The following is a 22,095-nucleotide window of genomic DNA, read 5'->3' as shown; positions in this document are numbered from 1 at the left end:
GAAAATTTTCAGGTGTCTGATCCAGGTTTCTTCATAATGTTGGTGCATTGGGCTGCTTGGAGCCGAGAGAACAGCTTGTCCTTCATGGCATCCTCTGCTTCTTGGACTGACTTAACCCAGAGCACAACTCAGATTATCCATCTACTGTGATTTGCCAAAAAGTATATTAATTTGCCTACTAAATTAAAGATCTTCTGTTTAGACTGTGTTTAATTTGTCATAGCGAGCAGCCACTCTAGGCAATGACTAGGTGAAAATGTGCAATATTACCTCCTCAGGCACATTTATCTTCTAGACAAATATCTCAGCACAGCTCTGTACAGATATTCATTAATGCAGCTGCCTCAAAGATGATACACTATTTGGTTTTCTTGGCAATTCTTTTAAAAACCTATTTTCACTGTGCTTTGCCCCTCACAGGAGTGTCTATCGCAGATTGGCTCCTTCAGAATATATTTTTTGAAATCAGCATATTGGTCGAGGACAACTCTGTAGCTACTCAAAAGGCGTACAGGTTTTTACAGAGAGCTCTACTGGCAGCACCACTCTGGTTAGACTGCTTATTTCAGCAAACTACATTCAGAGAAGCTGCAGCAGGCCAACAGAAAGTGCCTTGCTAAAAAGTACTAGAACTTGGCTTACTGAAGCAAGGTGATTATGTTTTGTGCAACTTGGAATGGCAGCTCTTTATGCAACAGCTGAACTGAAATATACAGTGTCACTATTTGCATAACATATCACTCTGAAACAGTTTTCCCTCCTCCATGCAAACATACACATTTGTATCTCAGTTAATATACAGCTAGATGTGGGTTTCAGGTCTCTAGTGCAGGCATTGTTTTCCTCTATTACTCTTTAACTTTGGAAATGAAGCGCAAGGGGCATGGAGGAAACATGCAGATCCTAATAAAGCCACAATGGTGTGTCATGCAAAGTTACTCTCTGTGTTATTTCCTGCTGCCACAGTGTGTGATTGTGGACTCTGGTGAACACAATAACTCAGTAGCAATACATGACAGAAACTAAATGCTTACATTAAACATTCCCTCTACAGATGAGATAGTCTGATTACTTTGCAACAAACTTGCTGTATAACTGAGCATACTGTTTTCAGATAGAGTTCATATCAATATCAATTATCTGCTATATGAAGACAAATATGTCGACATGGAATTATTTGCTGATCACTGCATTAAGTGGCTTAATTTATGATTTAATTCGGATGTGTAATATATTATGGTGATTGTGACTCTTTTTTTTTTGGTTGCATATCACTCTTATTTTTTTTTTTATAGAAGGCCCACTTGGTAATTAAAGGTGCAATATGTAGTTCTGAGAGATACTCTGAGAAGCTCTGAGAAGTTAAAAAAATTCAGTAGTACATTAAAAAAATATTACATTGTGTATACAAACAAACAAACGAACAAACTGTCCTTTGTGGAATAATGGGTCCCCGGCACACTGAAACATCACAAGTTCACTGTTGTTGTGTACAACAGCAAGGCCTGCAATTTTGTTTTATTACCACTGTAAGCTTCTTCAAGGCTTCTGTTTGCTTTAAAATGGTCAAAAATTATATTTTTCTTTTGATTTATTAAAATTAATTCATTAGAAATGCATGCATTGCAGCAGGCTCTGTGAATATAAACAAAATATTTGTAGTTTATTTGTTAATAGTGCCTGCTCAAAATAAAATAAAATAAAATAAAATAAAGATAAATAAAATAAAATAAAATAAAATAAAAAAAAACAATTATTGTTGAAGTAAATACATTTAAAAATACATTTAAAAAAAATACAAAAGAAAAAAGAAAGAACAAAAGGTGTTGCAGATGTGTATAGTGAACAGGTTTCAATCCTTGGGCCAGTTATGAATACGTTTACCAACATGTCTCATAATCCACAAAAAAAAAAAAAAAAAAAAACGGCCAAAAACAAGACACTGGGATGTATTTTCAGTTAGCCTGCTGTGCTGCTGACAGGATGTAGCCTAAGTTTGTGACTTTTTTCTCTGAACATACATATGTTTATTATCTATGAGATGTTTTCCTCCCTCGTCGTTAGGAAATAACAGGACAGCGTTATGAGGAGCAGGAGCGCACATGTTGGTCAAAGGACTCGCCGGACTCTTGGTAAATTATGTAATTATGGGAGCGCCGCCCACCCTCCCGCCCCCTCCCTTTTCCTGGATCAACAGATGACTGCCACACAGTTGTAACGGGAGTGGAAAGAGAAAGCACCAGCAGCGAGAAGAAGCGAGGGCAAGGGACAATTATTTATCCCCCCAAAAATTCATGATAGCAGTATGTCTGCCAAAGTCTGCCAGGAGGCGGATCACTCCGGACTGCTCAAGTTTTCCTCTGCTGCGTTTTACGCCGGCAGCTCGTTTCTGATCACGGTGGTGAACAAGACTGTGCTCACCAGCTTCAGGTAGGCGTCGCTTGGCTGTGTTTATCCCAGTTTCTGCTACATTCATTGACCCCAACTCTGTCTAATCCGGCAGGACACACTTAATTGATTTTTAATTTTAAAAAATGTCCCTGTTTCATAGATTCCCTTCGTACATGTGTCTGGGACTCGGCCAGGTGAGTGAGTGTGAACTGACCTTTGCTTCTGTCCTCACTTTCCTATTCATGCACCCCCCTCCCTCCCCCCAAAACCAACACACACCTGCACACACACTCATATCTGTCAACACACTGTCACTGTCCTTTGGTTTTTTCAGATGATCACCACTATTGTAATCCTTTATTCTGCAAAAATGAACAAAACAGTCCAGTTTCAAGACTTTGACAGAAGTATTTTCTTCAAAGTAAGCACTGTCCTAACAAAACAATCATTTTACATCCATTTCATCAGTTAAGCGCTGGCTACTGGATTACATATCCCAAAACAGATGATGCCTTTATTTTCATGGCAGATATTCCCTCTCCCCTTGCTGCATGTTGGAAACCATATGACAGGACTCGCAAGCACCAAAAAGCTAAGGTTTCTAACCAGTTGTCTGTACCATCAACACTTTAACCCACTGTACAAGTTTGGATCTAAATTTCTGCCGTGCTGGTCATTCATGAGGTCTTCCCAAATGCATGTCGGCTCTTTTCCAGTTTACCCATGTTTACAGTGTTGCGAAAATTCACCATATTGATGACGATGATCCTGGAAGTACATATATTAAGGTATGGCAAAGCTCTGATTCTTTTTTATTATTGCTGTTGTCAAGCATTTTTTATATATTACCACTCGCCCTGTGCTTTCATAATTCCTTTGTGCTTTTTGGATCAACATACGCAAATTCTACAGGTCAGCATGGCAGTGACAGTCCAGGATCAACATAAGCAAATTATCCAAGATCAACACTAGCACTGCAGTCTAGCACCAAACAAAATGGTTTTGAGTACGGCATAAAAAAGAGGGGAAATGTGTTCATCAAATATGAAGTATGAAAGGATAGGGTTGGTGTATTTTTATGTCATTATTATTATTATTGGCATTTTAATGAATATTAGTTGTTGTCAGCATGGCCCATGAAAAGAGCAAAAATGTGTTTCTCTTATGAGTAAGAATGGTCCAACTAGCCACCACGAAATTAGTTCACATTAAAAGTTTAGTTTCTGGAAAAAACTACAGTGCTTTTAATCATGCATTTTAATCATGGATTATACTGACCAAAGCAAAATTAGGGCTCTTGCATGCTTATTGGCAAGCTTACTTGTTGGTAAACTAACTCGCCAACCCTGCAGTAGCTCATACAGCCAGGCTTCAGCTCTAAGTTGCTATGAGCATACCAAGATGAAAAATAAATTTCTTAAAAGCATGCAGTTGAGGGTTTTGTCAAGTTTTGCTGTGGGGTTTGTCAATTTGGAGAATCTAGTTTTTCACTTAAGAAGCACTGAGGATTTGTAAAAGAGGCACAGGAGCAGCACACGGATGATGTCCGACGGCTGTGATTGGTTGAACGCAGTGTTGGTCCAGGAGCACAGTGTGGGACGTTAATCCAGGACCATGTCACACTTGGTCAAATAACGTTGTGCATTGAGACTCACTGTTACCTGCAGAGATAGGATGCAAACAAGACAGGTGCAGGTTTCAGTGCAGGTGGAGGAGGAAGGTGCAGTTTTCATGTTATGACAGCAGACAAGGAATGAGTACCATACTTAATGTTTTTGCCTGTTCTTGTCCCCATTCAGCTTTTGAACTGAAGGCTGTCGAATTTATTTTTCAGAAAAACATTTCCAAAACGTCTTGTCTACAGTGTTGTGGCCATAGTCCTTGGTGCCTTGGTTGCTGCAAGGTATGGTTGCTGTTTGTTTTAAATCCAGATTCCTTTATTTGGGATTTTAAAAGCAGAACTTAAACCAAACTAAAGACATGTTTTAAATGCAGATTCACATGTGTGTCCTTTATCTTCTCATCTCCTGTAGTGCTGACTTGGCATTCGATGCGGAGGGCTACACTTTTATCCTGCTCAACGATGCCTTCACAGCTGCCAGCGGTGTGTACACCAAGAAAAAACTCGGCTCTGAGGTAACATTCCCTGCATGTCACTGTTATTAAAGGGCATGTTGCTTGCAATTGACTGGCCTACAAAATACTGTTAATGCTGAGTTTTAAAATAAAATGGTATTTGTGGATGATGTTTTGTGTAAGAAGAGGCACCCCACACATCATGATTATAACGTGGATTGAATTACTGCATGGCTCGGATGTTGTAGCACCTGTTTGTCCACTTTTCTGTTGAATAGGGCGAGTTAAGTAAACATCATTAACACTGCAAACAGTGTTAATGAGGTGAAAAACTGAAATGTAATGACAATTCGGGTTATCCTGCCAGAGGAAATTAAGTCAAAGTTGTTTCCTCTGTGCTGAATTGTTTGGCTCCTGGCACACATTTAAATAAATAAATTTAAATTTGAGATGCACTCTAAAGTTGAATTTTTATTGCTCATATCTGTATAGTACAATTAAGGCCTTTGTTTTCATTTCACCATCAGCAAATAAGTCTTTCACACCCAGTCACAGTTTGCTCTTGGTCAAAATTTACAGTGCTAAAACATCCTTTCTTTCCTTTCGTCTGTGTTGCATAAGGCCTCAGGTCCTCCCTGCCTTGTTGTAGCAACATGAGTGTTGGCTTTAATATTGTTCAAACACTCACCCTGTAAGTAAATACGGTCATGTGACCAGGAGGCTCTTGCAGAGACCTCCGTAGCAGCATGCACACAAAAGAAACAAACATATAAAGTGTTAGCTGGACATTGCATTCCTGGGTCTCCAGTCAAACCACATGTTTTTAAATGCTCGATGAACCAATGTTATGTTAGTGCACCAATATTTCCTCTACATATTTGGGTATCTCCCCTGACAAAGCTCAAATGTTACTAGTTAAATAATGATAACAGAGAATAGGAGAGACTGGTAGCATTACAAGCAGGCAAGTAGACTTGATTGTTGTCAACTTATATTTATATTTTCCTTTTTTTCTGTCAAGGGTCTTGGGAAATATGGCGTCTTATTTTACAATTCATTAATCATTGTCATCCCGACTCTGTTGGCAAGTGTATTCACGGGAGACTTGCACAAGGTAAACAACTGCACAGTAACCCATGATCGAGTGTATTCTGCATCTGCATGTGTCTAATCCTTGTGTTCACATGTTTCTTTTTCTGCCTGACCACCGGTTTGTTTTGCCCCACAGGCCATCACCTTTGAAGACTGGGTGAAAGGCACCTTTATTTTTTGTTTCCTCATGTCCTGCATCATGGGGTATGCATTATTCTACTATTACTGTGCGACACATGCAAATAAACCGATTATCAGTTTTCTAAGACAAAACTCTGTTGTTTCAGGTTTTTGCTGATGTACTCAATAGTTTTGTGTAGTCATTATAACTCGGCGCTCACCACCACAGTCGTGGGGGCAATTAAGGTAAGAACTCTCCCTCTTAAGAAAAAGTGTCATCACAGCTGTTAGTGTCATTCTCATGCTTTGGAACAAGACTCACTGACAGAAGTTGTATCAAAATTTAAATTTTCCCCAGAATGTTGCAGTTGCGTATATCGGCATCTTTGTGGGTGGAGACTACCTTTTCTCTTGGACAAACTTCCTGGGCCTCACCATTTGGTAAGACTTTACTTGTTTTTTTTTTTTTTTTTTTTTTTATGTATTTCTTTATTGCAAAACACTTTGTGATGAGTTTGTTTTGTTAAAAGATCCTTACAAAATAGATTCTTCTTGACTACTAGTCTTTCAGTGTCAATAAATATCAATATTCCCACTTAGACCAGGGGTTCCTGGGAAAGGAGATAGAGGGTTAACCGGGCAATTAAAAGCATGTCAGCATTTGATGATCCAAAACTCAAAGTGAACAAAATCCAAATTTAGAGATAAAAGCATCATTAAGTGATTTTTTTACATTAAAAAATATATATTTCCTCAAATGTGTTTTACTGATCTACACATGAGACAAAGATTCAAAGTGTCTTATAGGTGTAGAGTGAGCTATTTTAATTTACACAGTGCAGGGTGCTTGTCATCGACACCATTCACCACCACGTTGGCATCAGTTGTGTGATTGGCCCCACAGGCCTGGTGAGGGCAGTATTGAGATTCAGTTGCACACTTAATGATTCAGGTGGAACTAGAAAACCAAATCTGACTGTTCAATCACTTAGTGCTCCTTTAAGGTAGATGACTGGACATTAACCTTATTGCACTGACCCATTTAATACTGTCAGCTAAACGCCAAAAATGCAAATATAACAAATGTGTTTAAGTCAAACAGCTGTTGTTTTAAAAATGGCCTGAGAATTTATTTATTTTCTCTCTTGGCTTACAGCATGTCAGGTGGAATTGTGTACTCCTACCAGACATTTAACAGCAAACCTTCATCTGAAAGTAAAGGAGAGGCAACACAAGAGCAGCTGAAGATCCACATTGCAGAAAACTCTACAGGGAAGCACTCTGCTGGCATTTACTGATCCGGCTCAGCTTGCATCTGTCAGTGGCACTCCTCTGCTCCATATTGGAGCAAATGATTGATTTCCTGTTATTTTTATATTTATTTATGCAGCTGAATTCATTATCCTGGTAGATTACCGTTACTAAATAGTGTGCTACCAATCATGTAATTCAATAAAGTGACAGGAGGTGAGTCTGTCCCGGGTCATGATCGGTGAACGTTTATTGAAGACCAACAAATACAAACTGTGTGCACAGCCTGTCGGAGAAACTTTTGCCATTTAAATGTGTAATACAATTTCTACCAAGCAAACAGGAACACTCAATGAATGTTGCAAACACGAACAATGTTAACAGAGGGGAAATGGAAAGTCAACTTCAAAGCTCTTGGTAGATTTTGTGCACACTCTATATTCTAACATACACATGATGTATATATATTATATGCCATAATATTCTCAAACATAATAGACTGAGGGTTAGAAACACTTCAAAATTTACTATACTTGGGTACATAAATCATTTGGTGTTTTGATTATCAACAATTAAATTGCTTTCCAGTTTCACCTTAATTTGTTAATCACACTGATTCAAACAATATAGCTAGAGTGTCAGATTGTTGCATGGTGCACAAGTTTCCTAAAACAACCTCAAATCTAGATTTCCCTAAACAAGTGGCCAATTACAAGAGGCGTTGTACAGTGTTGAAAGATGTAGTGTTGCTGAACAAACAAACAAAAAAAACAAAACCAAAAAAAACCCACCAAACACTACACAGATCAGTTCATGAAAGGTAAGTGCCACTTCCCTGGACATGCCTGGTTATCGTAGAAGTCTCTGCATTGCAAGCTTAATCCGTGGATGCAAGACTAACACGGGATGCTTTTGCTGAAGCAAAATGTTACTCTTAAGGTTATATGTTTACTCTGAGGTAAATTTCTAAAAACAGTAGAGGGACATAAGTAGCATATACATGATGTTAGCTGAAAAGAAATTAAGTGTGATATTCTGAAAGGATTTTTATGTTTTAGGTTTATGAAACTGTCAGATTTTTACTCAAGTCAAAATGTTTCCCTTTACAAGCGATCTTAGTACTTTCAAACAGCATCAACCAAAAATAAAAAAAGTGGTAAAATAAATATCTTAAAATTGAAAACGTTGAAATGAGATGACACAGACACACCACCACAATGCCTTGCCCATGTAACAACCAGTCTGCTGCCTTTTAATATAAAAGACAACTGTCACTGCCTGGTTCGAAATCAACTGCTAAATGCAACTTTTAAGATCGGTTAGGAAAATGCTTTAAGATACTGGAAATCTGATCTGATCCTAAAAAAAAATATAAAATAAATAATAAATCAAAAGTTTTACTAGCACCCCTCCAATTCTTAGAGATCTGCATTATACTTTAAGGGCGAAGAGTGGACAGAGGGCTAGGGGCGTGTGTTCCCCAACTGTCTGGTGGTGTCTCAGTACAGCAGTGTGTGTGTATAGGTGTGTCAAGTGGTAAGTCTGTCAGAGTTTGGATTCTTGTGAAAGCTGGTGGCTGGCCAGATCTCTGGATTAGGCTTGCAATGACCACCTCTCATTAATGTATAACAATAGCCACATCTGAATAGTCTAAATTCCTTACTTCCTTTCTTTGTTTCTGTTCATCCCTCTTCCCTCATGACTTACAAGGAGAGAGAGCTGGACAGGTGACAGTAAAACTTCAGGACACTTTCTCAAGCCACTTCTATCACCATCATCAGTAGCAGCGAAACTGTGTTTTCAACGCTGGAGATGAAACAAAGGAGCAAGACAAAGAGAGGCCATTCGACACAGTTGTAACGCAACTGATATATCCTATGTTTGACCACACCCTGTATCATTCTGTTCATCTGAGCTTTATCCATATATACATCAGTCACACACACTCTCTTATACTCACAATATACTTACAAAAACTCGTTACCAGCAAAGTGCAAACAAAACAAAAACACAAAAAGGTACTCTTTCGCTCCCTTTAGAAGGCAGAAGAAAGAGAGACATTCTTCATATAATCAAATCTACAATCATAGCAGCCTAAAAAGGATAAAATGGAAGCTGTATAAGGTGCTTTAGCTTGTGCCCTCCTGGCGCTGTGAAGGGGAAAACGTGACGTTCATGAACACTGATCTCAGGCCAATTCAGCTTTCTCCTCGAAGTCTGGTTTTGCAGCTTAAAAGAATCAACTAAACTAGTCTTTGATCTGCGTTTATGAGCAATTTCTACCTACAGCACGTATTGCAGGAAGGCGGAATGGGGTTTGGATATATTGAGAGGGTGGGGGGTGGGGAGCTGGGGGGGTCCAGGACCGGGGGGAGGGGGTGGGAGTTCAGGCAGACAGATTGCTGGCCAGCTCGATAAGTGCCAGGGCGCCGTGGAGACGCTCCCGTTGCTCCTGGAGACGACGCTTAGCGGCTCCTCCAGGGCTGCCCTTCTCTTCCTCTGCAATCTCTTCCTCTTCTCCGTTCTCTTCATCCGATTGGAGGAATCCCATGGGATCCTGCTGCTCCTGGTCCTCAACTCCTGCCTTGTTCTGGGGTTTCCCCTTGGCGGTGGTAGGGGCACGCTGCTCACGGGTTTGCCAGTACCTACAAGGACAGAAAGATCATGTTTTATGAGTTGGTAGCCTGCAACTCAAGCTGCAATTAGCACTAAAAAGTACCTTACTTGATTGTGCCCCAATGCATACTTTCCATAAAATACATGCCGTCAAAACTGATTCATTTCTGTTTGGTCTGAGTGACGACAGTAAACATTTAGAGTGCTGAATGTTTTCTTACTTTGCCAGCCACTCTGCCACAGCCTTGTTGTCCACCGACTTGGCTTTCCCCAGGCCCTCCTTTGGTTCCTCTCTCCTCAGCCGGGAGAACGGGTGTTTGGGGCAGTGTCGGTTGGCATGCGTGAACCGATTGCCACATCCTTCAGAGAAAGCCACAAATTAGCTCCAGATGAATTGGCAGAGATTACTTATTAAGCAATAAGCCATTAGAGATTGTGCTTCCTCATGATAGGTATGAGCTGCTGTAAAGCCTCTTGTGGCTTATTTCTGATAAAAGGACACTGATATGCCTTAATAATAATAAAAAACAAACAAACATGCAAATGTACAATCTTGTATTTTCGATTCATAATGAAAATTTAGTCTTCTACCAAACTATGAGTTTTAGTGGTGATTAGTGGTGATTTTTGGTGAGGGCATCAATTTTCAAAATTAGGTTATACAGGCACAGGTGTGTGTTGTTTATCACCTAATTTACAATAGCTTCAAATGTGATTCAGCCACTTAATAGTTGCAGTTATTTAGACTGCCTCAACCACATTTTAAGCCACTGGAAAGAACCTAATTAGCATGTAATTTTGACCACATTGCTTGGCAGAAGTAAAACAACTTGTTTAATATGTAATTACAAGCAGTTTGAAAGCAAGTTTTAGCAAGTGCGTATTTTTTTTATGCATTATAAAACCACAGGTTCAGAGTTGTGCCAAATTGCACTTGTTACCAGTATGTGTGCTAAAAATCAAGGTAAGGTGCAGCTTCTGGTTAATTATTATGTCTGACTCACCTTTCTCTGAGCAGACAAAGGGTTTCTCCCCGGTGTGCAGTCGCTGGTGTGTCTTCAGCTGACCACTCTGGACAAATGCCTTTCCACAGTCTGGGTAGTCACACAGATAGGGCCTCTCCCCTGAGATGGAATGAGGTATTTTTCAGTACACTGGGTTTTCTCAGTTAAACATATATATATATATATATATATATATATATATATATATATATATACATACACACACACATATACATATTGCACACACATATACATATTGCAGCCTGTTAACTCCAGAGTGAAAATTCTTCTGCTTTCATTAACAAAGCAGCAATGTGTCCCTGCTTTCAGTTTCTTCTGGTAATGCAGGTGTTTTCCAGACCCTTGACTCATAACAGTAGTGTAGTTAAGGGTATTTTCCAATTACAAGATGCCCCCACCCATTCCTCTGGGCTCAGTACACACAAAGCTGCCTTTTAATAATCCAGTGGCAGGGTGACAGTGTACCCACCTCGTCGACAAACGCCATACCACTGTTAATAAGCATTCTGTAAACCCACTATGGCCGCCTTGTTCTCTCTCACCTGTGTGTGTCCTCTTGTGAGCTTGGAGAGACTTCTCTCTGGGGAACACCCGGTTGCAGATGTTGCAGCGGATACGGCTGGACGAAGTTTCTCCTTCACTTATCAGCTCCCGGACAGTGTCTGCACGTGGACGGCCACGGCGGTTAATATCCTGACAGAGGAGAAACACACAGCAATAAATGCACATGAATGAAATGATGTGCCCATTGACCAGCAGCAGTACAGCAGCATTAGCAGATCTAGAGATATTTTCATACTTTTATGAGGAGATCAGACTATTTCAGAGTGCATCATATGACTGGCATGGCAAAAACAGATATAATTAATGTCTTACTCAAATTGCATTTATGCCATTGTGTGTTTAATAAAGGACAAAAATGCAATAATTGAACTCAGTACACAGCAGCTTTACCATTAGATCACTCTGATGTTTGATACAATGTAACATGGTGAGGACTGTTTTATATGCTCCACCGAGCTCACGTGGGTTACTCTGTAGCGGCACACACGCTTGTTCCAGTTTGTTCCTCAGCCTCTTTCACATCCGGTTATATTTTTGGCGCGCGACTGCACGTAATGCTTGAGCAGCTGCTGCAGAACCAGGAAGTGACTGGGGTTTAAAATCCACCATGGCACACCCTATTGCGCGGGCGTTTTTTTTAAATGACACTTTATCTTGGTCATATTAAGTCCAAATCGATACATAAGTTGAGCACTGCAAGTCGTCGCATGTTTGGATAAAATAATTAGCAACTCAAGGCTTGCAGTTGATTAGTTTGATCTAGTTTGGTGAGAAAAAAAGAATCTTGAAATGACATTCACATGCGCTGCTGAACACTCAGATCTGTCACATTGGTGTGTAATTGTTACAGTAAAGGGATGACAATCTTACAATGCTACTCAATCTGTGCAACATGACATCAGCATGCATCGCTTTCCACATTTTGCCCTCTCGGTTGAAACTTTACCTTGATCTGGTCAGGTGAGGGAGCCATGTCAGCTTCACTGGCCGTCTGGGTCCCGGTCGGGGATGAAGCCCCGTTCACAGACCCCGGGCTCAGGGTTACATTATGGGCATTCTCCCCCCACTTCCACGGGTACACCATAAAGTCACTAAAACCGGGACTTGTCGGCATCAGACACTCTGTCTTCCTCGGCTTGATCGGCGTGGTCTTGATGACCGACACCAAAACTCTTTTGGGCGAGTCGTTGCAAAAAATAACAGGTGGCTGCTGCTTGTTTTCGGCCATCATTGGAATATATAACAGCGACTCCTGCAAAAGATCCGCTAAGAGAAAAAAAAAAAAACCTAGAAGAGTGGGACTATTTTTTTTTCTTTGAGTATCTGGAACAATCCAAAATACGGCGCTTTTTCAATCCGGAGTAAATACATCCGTCATTTCCAAAGAAGCAGAAAAATCACTGATCCGGTCTTCGCTGCAAAGTAAAGTACAAAGTGCCGAGAAAGAGAGTCATATAAAAGTGTAGCTGGATGCTTCCTACTAGCTCAGTGGGGTTGCCTGGACTGTATGCGCCCACAGGAACGTTGTCCCGCGTTGCAAATCGCGCCTGAGCACCTGACTGGCCAATCGGCTGAGAGGATCCAGCCCACGTGGTGAAAACAGCCAATAGCAGAGGCCAAAAGGCCCAGGCCGAGCCGATCCGGGCAGCCCGGTAGCCAATGACAGGAGCCGAGTCGATGTGGACGATGATTGGTCGGAGCGTTTTGTCCAATGAATTTTAAATGCTTCACGCGCGCCTTTGCATACTGATACCGGAGTCAGCCAATGAAGACGGGCGCGAGGCATGCTCTGCCACAATGTAGCCAATGAGAGTGAAGGGCGGTTAATTTTTACTTTGCGGCCCCAGCAGATGTCATTTCCCGCGCTGGGAAGTCTGTTTATGTTATTACATTTTAGTCAATTTAAAGGGAAAGGAAACGGTGGTTCAAAGGCGCCAAAGTTACGTAATCACTTTGCTGGCAGAGAGCAGATTGAAACAAAGGTTGCACTGTGTAAGAAAAAGGCTACATTCAGGCCCAAAGCTTATTTTGCTGTTGTGTTTTTGAAGTATTGGTCTGATTTTTGGCAATTTCTTCTGTTATGCTTGTCTTGTAGCTCTCTCTCTCTCTCTCTCTCTCTCTCTCTCACACACACACACACACACACACACACACACACACACTGACTCAAACAGTCACACTCAGATCTGCTTTGAAAAATAAAACAAAAACAAAAACACAGCCTGTGATGATGGACATAATGTAAACAGTTTTCTAAACAAGGTTGCTTTGCCTTTTGGGTGCCATGCCTACTTTTTTGTGTGTGTGTGCCAATTTACTACTTTTATCACTGTCTCAAAACAACATGGGAGGGACTAGGTGAGCTGACAATCACACATTTCTCAGTGTCAGGGTCAGTCCTATGTTTACTGATATAAACAAGCAAAATGGAGGCTTTGAAGAGTCATAGTTTTTATGCATTGCATAATGATGGGTTCAAGTCCAAGTTTATTTAGAGCCTTTAATCTCTGTTACGGTCTCAAAGTTTATAGAAGACAAAAACAACCAATAGTGTAGAAGTATATCTAGCAGAGTCAAGCTGACAGTTGTATTTAAAGATGCTGTTTATCATAATCACTTGCCTATTTTTGTTTTTCTGTTTTGAATGAGATGACATACTCCCATACACTATACTACACATTGTTAGTATATTATATATAATTAACACACGAAGGTCCTGTGTTTCTGTAGCAACAAGTAAAAATATCAATGATAATATCTTTAAAGTTTGAGTCACATTTAGTTTTCATAAGCAAATTATCATAAATTTTGTTGACATTAGCCTACACTATGCAACTATATGCTGCTTTTTTCTTAGCAAGTGTCGGGTTTGAACCAGATAGGATGTCTTCAAACCACTTAAGGCAATTGTTTGGTAAACAATTTATTTGCAATTTATTTGCGTATTAGTGATACAGTCTGATATGCGTCATACAGACACCCAAAACCTCAATATGGCGAGACAGCACTCAACTGTAATTCCGATTTTTGACACAAGGTGGAGCACAAGAGCACAGCTTCAAATGCCTGTTCTGTGACTCAAACCGGCCATCAGAGTTACTCAGCTAAAACAGTTATGAGGTGTATTGATCTCATTTCAGGACTGGAATGTGGGCTTTATCGTAGATGTGTACACATTATGAAAGTGTATGAATATCTATAAGTCATTTAATGATTCCTTTTGGGAAATTTGGGTCATTTCTGCAGCAGAGAACTACGTAGAGATAAGAATATGATTGCATGTGGATAAGATCTTGCATAAGGTCAAAGGTACAACGCTGTCATCATGGAAGCAAAGACAGATATCTTTGCAGTTTACAGATCAAATCTAGAGCACTGGGACATTTAGGCCTGTCCAGGGTGTGCATATGTGCACTGCCAGCTCTCCACGTTATTAGATTCACAGAGCAGAAGTGCAGGTTTTGCTGTTTCATTCATATTATCAGATCTACACAATGTGTCCACTGTCTACAGACATGCTGCCAGCACAGACATGAGTTTGCATTACATTCTGTATGCTACTATGGTGTAATATAGTGTAACCACACCTTGTGCACTAAAATGCTCAAAAATATATGTTTATATGCCTGGATGTGAAATATTCAGACATTACACATATATAGGATACAATGTATGGTGCATGCAAACTCCCACATAGCTTCTAATATTGCATTTTAAATAATAAACACTGTATGTACAGGCTTATAGACTCTAAAAAAGACTAAAGTGGGGATGGATAGACAGCAGATCATCTTGTTAAACATAAAATGCATTGATTCCCTTAACTGATCGCACAAACCACGTTTTTCTTAGGCTTACTAATGAATTTATTAGTGCTACTTGCATTGATTGACTTCTGATAACACAACGAAGAGAAATGGAAACCAGACAATGAACAGCTAGAAGTTTTACAAAGTATGAATTTGGATGAATTAGATCGATTTAGTTGCTAATGTACTATGATTAGACATGCAACCCACCTCAATAATAGGATTTTTAATTTCTAATGAAAGCCCTGTTTGGTGATAAGACTGTGTTTATGCCGTCTTTGTGCCTGAAATTCACTTTAGAAACCAGTACGTTAGTGATAGCCTACTCAACACTATTTTAATAATAATATAGAATACTTGATACATGTTGTTGCAGTTGTGTTGTGATATTTTATGGAAGTCTCCTGAAATGTAGCCTACCTGTTGTAGGCCTATTAGTTTTTGTTTGTTTGTTTGTTTGTTTGTTTGTTTTTCCCACGGACACCACAGGCCACGTATTAACCATTATGTCAAAATCTGTAAAAACATGTTTGCGTCATTCATTTTAATTTATTGATTTTTTTTGTTTATTGTGCTTATTTTTAGCGTTAATTTAGTTTGTGACATATGTCAAATAATTCGTCAAAATTAGCCCATACTGGCTGGTCCACTGTTTTTCAGGCTTTATCATTATTATTTTTATTTTATCTATCTATCTATTATTATTATTATTATTATTATTATTATTATCAATTATCGCAGCGTAACTTAGCTTGAGCACTGACTAAGCAGAGATAACGCAGAACAGAGAAGAGCCTGAGCTCCGGCCAAGTTTATCTGATGAATATTTATTAGTGAATATTGATGAGGGCGTGGCGTTTCCACCTCGCACACGTGCAACCGTTTAAAAGTGTCGTCCTGCTCGCAGCGGTTCGTTAGATGTTCACAGAGGCAGCTGGGTTCCCATCCGCTGCTCTTCCCTCATTTAGTCGGGCAGGAAAACGGTGGTGTCTTGATTTTTGTTTATGCATCAGCAAGAATTAAGCGTTGATGTTCAGCGGCTGAGGGAAAACCGGCTCTTGAACTTGGCGTTGTTGTGTTTTCTCTAGGCTAAAATGCTGCCGGACGCCTACGGTTGCGCCGTTGCTAACCGGTTCGGGAAGCTTCTTGACGACGACGCGGACCCGTTCGATTTGCTCAATGAAGCGGAGATAGAGAAGGAGAAAAGGAAGAAGAAAGAGGAGCAAAAGAAAACCAAGCAGAAAAAACATGGCCAGAAGGAATCCCAGAAAGACAGACGCGTCCCAGTCGCGCCTGACGGCCAGGACCCGCTCACAGGTATCTAAGTTAACGTTACCGAGCTGTTCAGGAAAGTTCATACGGAACGGGAAGCGGAAACTACACACCCCAGCTCTCTGTGACTCTCATTCCCACTGACCCAGTTCGCTGGCAAACATAAGGCTCGCCTACATTGTCATCACACACACACACACACACACACACACACACACACACACACACTCTCACTCAAAAAGTCCAAACGATTCTGGCAGGTCCCACTATTTCTAGATTGCACGTTGCAGCCAAGAGCCGTCAGCTTGCTTGGGCTTTGTCAGCTGCTGATGCTGCAAGGTCAGTGAGGCTGGCGAGCAGAGCACATGTACAGGCTGAGCGGTGCAGACAGTTTGTCACAGTGGATGCTTCCAGGTAGCTCTGATGGTTGTGGTTTTATGTGTACTAGAAAGCACAGAGGAAGAGGAGAGAGAAAAAAAACACGCCAAAAAACAGTAGGGAAAATAATATTGCATTTAATTTTTTATTCTTAACAGGCCAGCTGAATACTTCAGTGGAAGTGGATCAATTAAAAAAAAAAAAGTGCAGTTATGGCTCTTGTTGCACCAGATTTAATGTCAGGGTGTAATTTGGTGTATTGCAAATCTGTTTTGGTTATTGGAGAGCACAACAGAGCATCAGTAGCATTCTAGTGACATGACCTTTTTTATTTATAAAATGACACTAAAGCATTTCCCACCAAATATTCAGCGTTTATTTTGAAGTTCATATTCTCAATACATGATCTATAAATTTGCTCCTAATGGTGCATAATAAAAGATACAAATCGGTGTTTTGTTTTTTAAAGATTGTGTTAAGATCCGGGGTTAGCAGGACATAGGAGGATTGGAATAGCTAGATTCCCACATTCAGAGACTTTCAGTATCTGAAGACTCAAGCCAAACTCCTCTTGCCATGTTTGGTAGGCTGAAAATAATGTGTGTTTCTAGATCGACTGAAACTGTGTTTCTGACCAGCCTGCATAAAAATGTAATGAAGTATTGTTTGCAGTAAACAAAGATAAGATGCCAACTACATTGGCTTTGTCTGAACATCTCACTTTGTGTCCATCTCCAGGCCGTAAGCAGCAGGCACGTGTTGGACCGGCAGCAAATGAGAGCAGAGGTGGCAAAGTGGAGGCTCAGAGGGGCATGAAGAGAGCTGCCTTTGGGGAGCGTAGGGCCAACCAAGAGCAGCACCCAGAGGACTACCCGACCTCTAAGTATGTGTGCTCATAACATAAGCTATGCATGCAACACAGCTCTGTAAAATGTTTCCTAAAATCTGCACCTGCTCTTTGTTTACATCACTGCCAGTGGAAAATTTGTTCCAAGTTAACAGAGGGCACTGTACGGGTGTAAAATGTGGGGTTTTCCCTCACTTAAAATTACAGGTAACTTGGCGATGCATACATTTTTAGGGAGGAAGAGAAACTCCATCCTCTTGTTCGACATCACACAGTGCAGTTTCGATGCATTTGGTTGCATGTTGGAAATTTCATTTTCACTGTTGCTATGGCACCAAACCCATATAGAACATTGCAAATAATAATGCAGACCCAGTTCATGACTTTGACTGGATGGAGCTCCAAAACAACCCTGTTGCATGCAACTGCATTGCAAGAAAAAGTTTTACTTTTCAGCCACATGTAAAACTCTTTAATGCAATGTGGTTGCATGCAACAGGGTTGTTTTAGTTTCATCCAATGAAAATCATGAACTTTTGGCATCACTATTGGGAATGTTCCTTATGGGTTTGGTGACATTGCAGCAGTGAAAATTAAATTTCTAACATGCAGCTAATTGCATGGAAGTGGGACTGTTAAACGCTGACCTTATTTCCCCTTGAATCCCCTTGAAACTTTTTCTCATCGTCACCTAGTTAGTTTGGAAGTAGCTGTTTTTAATCAGCCACATTAAGGACTCTGTGTTTGGGACAATGCATGATCTTAGCCTGAGATGCAGGAAGAGTTGCATGAATATGATGAAATCTGCCTGAATTATTCCCCAGGCCTTTCCATGATGTAGACTCTGAGCCCAGAGGCAGAGGCGGGTTCAGAGCCGGGAGAGGAGGGAGAGGTGGAGGATACCTGAGAAATCCGGACAACTTCAACCTGAGGGGCAAGAGAGAATATGAGCGCCACAGTGGAACGTAAAGCTTTCCTGTTAACTAATCCAGCAGTCTAGCTTTAGAGGCTGTGCATGTGCTAATTTTTCTCTCATAATAGCATGTTGTTCATGGCTTCTTTCTGCTGCTTATTGCAGAGGCATCTCCCCTGAGGAGAAGAGAGGAGGCAGAGGACCGTGGAACTGGGGGTCTGTTCAGGATACTATGGGGTTAGTTTTGACCTCTGGCAATATGGAAATGTCCATTTTAAACTTGGACACAATAGAGAACTGTCCTTCTGTTTTATTCCTGTCCTGTGGGTTTTTCATTTTTTCATTTTTTTTTTTCAAGTGAATTGATGGAGGTGACATCAGATGCTCCAGTCAAACCTGAAGAGCCTCAATCACCAGTCGAAGGAGAGGATCAGTGAGTAACACACAATTGTGCATGTACACAACCACACCCAGTCATTTGATCACACTTCTGACGGTGACTTATTTTTTTATTAAGTGCCAGATTCATGAGTTCATGATAACACTTCATTAGTCTACACCTGTGCACTGTCAAACTTTACAGCAATTAAAAAATAATTGAAACACAAGACACGTCTTTTTTTAATGCTGTTCATTAAATGTTTTTTTTATTAATACTTACAATTAATAAAAGGAAGTAAAAATTCATTCATTCAAACACAACTCTCCTTCAAAAGGAATAATGTATTATTGCCATAAATACACCATGGGACTACAAAGAGCCTGTACTTTTATTTTAGCTTACTTGAACACTAACATTCATCATGCTCCCACAGTGTCTAATGGTATTTACTTTAGTCTGTCCAGGTACAGAGCAACACAATTTCCCTTGGTAGTTTGATCCAAAATCAAATATTCACCATTCTAGAGTAGAAAAAATACTCTTCCTCTTAAGGGAAAAGTGTGTATGAAAGTAAAGCACTTCTTTGAATTTTCTTTTAAAGAAAACACACATACAGTTTTGACTAGGTATTTGCTCTTTAAATACCTATGTTTTTGTAGGTATAATTTTTGAAGTGCTGACTAATTTTTCAGTTTGCAGCATTGTTCAGAAATTCATATTTCGTGTTTTGGAATGAAACCAATTAAATGTATGTACACTTTAGACATTTGTGAGCTAGGTGTGTGTATTACATGCTCTATTAGTCATTCCCCTGGTAAACCATGTGAGCATTTTACTCTGGACAACTAAGAATCTCTTTTTTTTTTTTTTTTTTTTTCCATTCGGCAGTGTCACAGTAACATTAATATTTAAGCCACAGAAATGGTCAGCATGAAGTGGACTGAAAGTCAAAGCTCGTCCCCCACTTTTGATAGAACGTCTGAGGTGGATGGAGAAATGGTGGTCCAGGTTGCTGTGGAGATGACACTGGATGAGTGGAAAGCCCTGCAGGAGACTAGTCGTCCCAAGGTGGAGTGGAACCTCCGCAAGGCTGACAGCAAGGTCCCCTCCAAAGCCCGGGTCATCCACCAGTCAAAGCACATTGAGGTGAGATGTGAAACGCTGATGTCATCTGTTCTACCAAAGAAAGGTGAGGAATCCCTGGTGAAAATGGACCTGTGTGAGTTTCCATAGTGATGATAGTGCACTGGGGCTCTGGGACCTTTGCAATGCACTTGATTATGCATCAAGAGAGCTTGCTAGTATACTATTGAGCAGTATGACTGAGCTTCAACCTACAAAGTGAATTATATTTCAGTTTTCTAGTGTTTCTACTGTTCCAACAAGTCCTCCAAAAATATAAAAACAATATCACAGCTGTTTTTAAATTTTGCAGGACTTGAATTGCTGGAATAAATCACGCTTGTCCATAGTGGGGAAATTCTAGTTGCAGTAACAGTGCAAGTAAATAAGTCATTAAAGATGGTTAAGTTGCCATGTACAGTGATGGGCACATAACTACCCATAATCCATGTTCATAACTAGTAATTTTCAACCCAGACTTTTGCGAAACTATCCTCACTCGAGAACTGAGAAGCTGAATTCTAAATTTTGCTTTCAGTCGTCAGTGTGAGTTTGTGACCATCCTTCACTGTATTCAGTGTTTCCTTCCAATTTTCATCTTTAGAATGCCAAGGGAAGTGAGGAGGACATGGAGGAGGAAGGCCACTTCTTGCGTAGGTCTGTGAATGACATCACTGACCGTCTGGACATCAATTTTGGGAGCCTGGGACGCCCAAGTCGCGGTGGAAGAGGGAGAGGAGGAAGAGCTGGTCTGTCTCGTTGCCCAGAGATGGCCAAACCCAAATTGGAGATGGTATGTTCTGAACTGTTAGCTAACACAAGATTTTAAATGCACTTTATGAAAAGTGAATTGAGTCACTGTTCATGCTGCTGTGCATGTTGCTCACTACATACCACAGAGGTTGACATTTGTGCTTTAGTTTCTTTGAAAGAACTACATTGAGTTTTAGTGGGATAGTGATGTCATATGAAGCAATTGCTTCTGTACCAACTGAACTTGGAGTCCTTTTAAAAGGAGTCCTTTTAAAAGATTCACAGAGAGCAAATGCCAGTGTTATCACCATATACAGATGACAAAAATAGAAATCAATAAGAAAAAGAAATCACAGACTCAAACAGAATATTAAGAATTCTTGTCTTGTTCAAAGGGATTGCTTCAGGAAATGGCTTTTTCTTGTGTGTTGATCTTTGTGTTGGTTTCCCCAGGTTTATGGTCTGGCTCCTAACCCGGATGACCCAGACGACTTCCCAGCACTGACAGCAAGGAGATAACTATCTGCTGCTGTGGAAATTCACTTCTCTTCACATTTGCCTGCTGGTGAAAATGGGTTGCACTTGCACTTGCTAGATATTTAATCACTGTTAATGTGTTCCTGCTGTTCAAGGTTTGGGTTTTATCATCCCTTACTTTTTCTGATATCCCACTGAAGGCACTGTTCAATGTTCAGGTCCTGGAAAATAAAATGCCTTTTGCAAGCTTTTGTTGTCAGTTTGATTCTTCAATATCACATTAAGATTATTTAGGAAAAGAGGGGAAACATCTATGTATCAGTGTTACCTGTAGTAAATGATAAATGCAAATTCTGTGGCCATGTAGTGGTGATTAAAATGGATCAGTGTAGTTCTGGGCAAAACACACTAGTCTGCTATGATATTGACTGGTAATTCCAGGGATTTAAGCTACTTGTAGATTACAAACTGGCTAATATTACTAGCTCATTACAGACATCTCATTCATGTATGTTGGCTGAAATGCCAAAAAGTACATACTGCAACAAAAAGCACTCTAACAGTATTAGTAGTTTGCCCAGCAGACTCCATTGTTTACAATCCTTTAAGGCAAGCTGGCAGAGGAGCATATCACAGCTGAGCTGGTGATGATGCTGATCGTATTAAGTTAATTATTCATCTGTAAATAACAGGCTTCCAGAACAAATCTCTCCATATGATGACCAAATTTGAGGATTTGCTGCTAAAATGTTTTCAGCCAATATATCATTGGAATGTTTGCTTACTCCAAAATATGTATTATTGGCCCCAAAAAGACAGTATTTGTCAGACGCAAATGTAGTTTTGTCCTGAAAGAAAAGAAGGATGTGATGTGAGCAGCAGAGCAATTCAGTGTAATTATGTCTTCAAAATGACAGGCTGGGTATACTCTCGACCGCTGCCACAGATCCTGGCTGTGAATGCAATAACATTATTAGTTGTTGTTTGAATCATGTCAAACTTGTAGT

At 40.2% G+C, this 22,095-nt stretch overlaps 3 protein-coding genes across 4 annotated transcripts; 2 read left to right on the top strand and 1 right to left on the bottom strand.

Moving 5' to 3' along the window:
* Positions 1 to 2,190: 2,190 nt before the first annotated feature.
* slc35d2 (solute carrier family 35 member D2) lies at positions 2,191 to 7,155 on the top strand. Of its 2 annotated transcripts, XM_030060860.1 has the most exons (12): positions 2,191 to 2,430; positions 2,552 to 2,585; positions 2,726 to 2,812; positions 2,921 to 2,988; positions 3,108 to 3,179; positions 4,226 to 4,294; positions 4,425 to 4,527; positions 5,489 to 5,581; positions 5,696 to 5,763; positions 5,847 to 5,925; positions 6,038 to 6,120; positions 6,836 to 7,155. In XM_030060860.1, the coding sequence occupies exons 1-12, from the start codon at positions 2,306 to 2,308 to the stop codon at positions 6,975 to 6,977; spliced, it is 1,023 nt and encodes a 340-aa protein (XP_029916720.1). In that variant the 5' UTR covers positions 2,191 to 2,305; the 3' UTR covers positions 6,978 to 7,155. The 2 variants fall into 2 exon arrangements, with proteins under 2 accessions (XP_029916720.1, XP_029916721.1); XM_030060861.1 differs by lacking the exon at positions 2,726 to 2,812.
* A 2-nt stretch (positions 7,156 to 7,157) lies between these two features.
* On the bottom strand, positions 7,158 to 12,641 carry znf367 (zinc finger protein 367). Its single transcript, XM_030060862.1, has 5 exons — positions 12,082 to 12,641; positions 11,114 to 11,264; positions 10,551 to 10,670; positions 9,768 to 9,906; positions 7,158 to 9,575 (listed from the first exon to the last, which is right to left on the bottom strand). The coding sequence occupies exons 1-5, from the start codon at positions 12,364 to 12,366 to the stop codon at positions 9,317 to 9,319; spliced, it is 954 nt and encodes a 317-aa protein (XP_029916722.1). The 5' UTR covers positions 12,367 to 12,641; the 3' UTR covers positions 7,158 to 9,316.
* Positions 12,642 to 15,806: 3,165 nt separating this feature from the next.
* Positions 15,807 to 21,337, top strand: LOC115364711 (intracellular hyaluronan-binding protein 4). Its single transcript, XM_030059264.1, has 9 exons — positions 15,807 to 15,927; positions 16,033 to 16,261; positions 17,333 to 17,477; positions 18,266 to 18,406; positions 18,520 to 18,591; positions 18,713 to 18,787; positions 19,711 to 19,882; positions 20,463 to 20,651; positions 21,065 to 21,337. The coding sequence occupies exons 2-9, from the start codon at positions 16,039 to 16,041 to the stop codon at positions 21,128 to 21,130; spliced, it is 1,083 nt and encodes a 360-aa protein (XP_029915124.1). The 5' UTR covers positions 15,807 to 15,927; positions 16,033 to 16,038; the 3' UTR covers positions 21,131 to 21,337.
* The last annotated feature ends 758 nt before the right edge of the window (positions 21,338 to 22,095 follow it).

Source organism: Myripristis murdjan, chromosome 9 (assembly GCF_902150065.1).
Source record: "Myripristis murdjan chromosome 9, fMyrMur1.1, whole genome shotgun sequence".
In the NCBI taxonomy this organism is placed as follows: Eukaryota; Metazoa; Chordata; class Actinopteri; order Holocentriformes; family Holocentridae; genus Myripristis; species Myripristis murdjan.
This window is presented reverse-complemented; position numbering and strand designations above follow the sequence as displayed.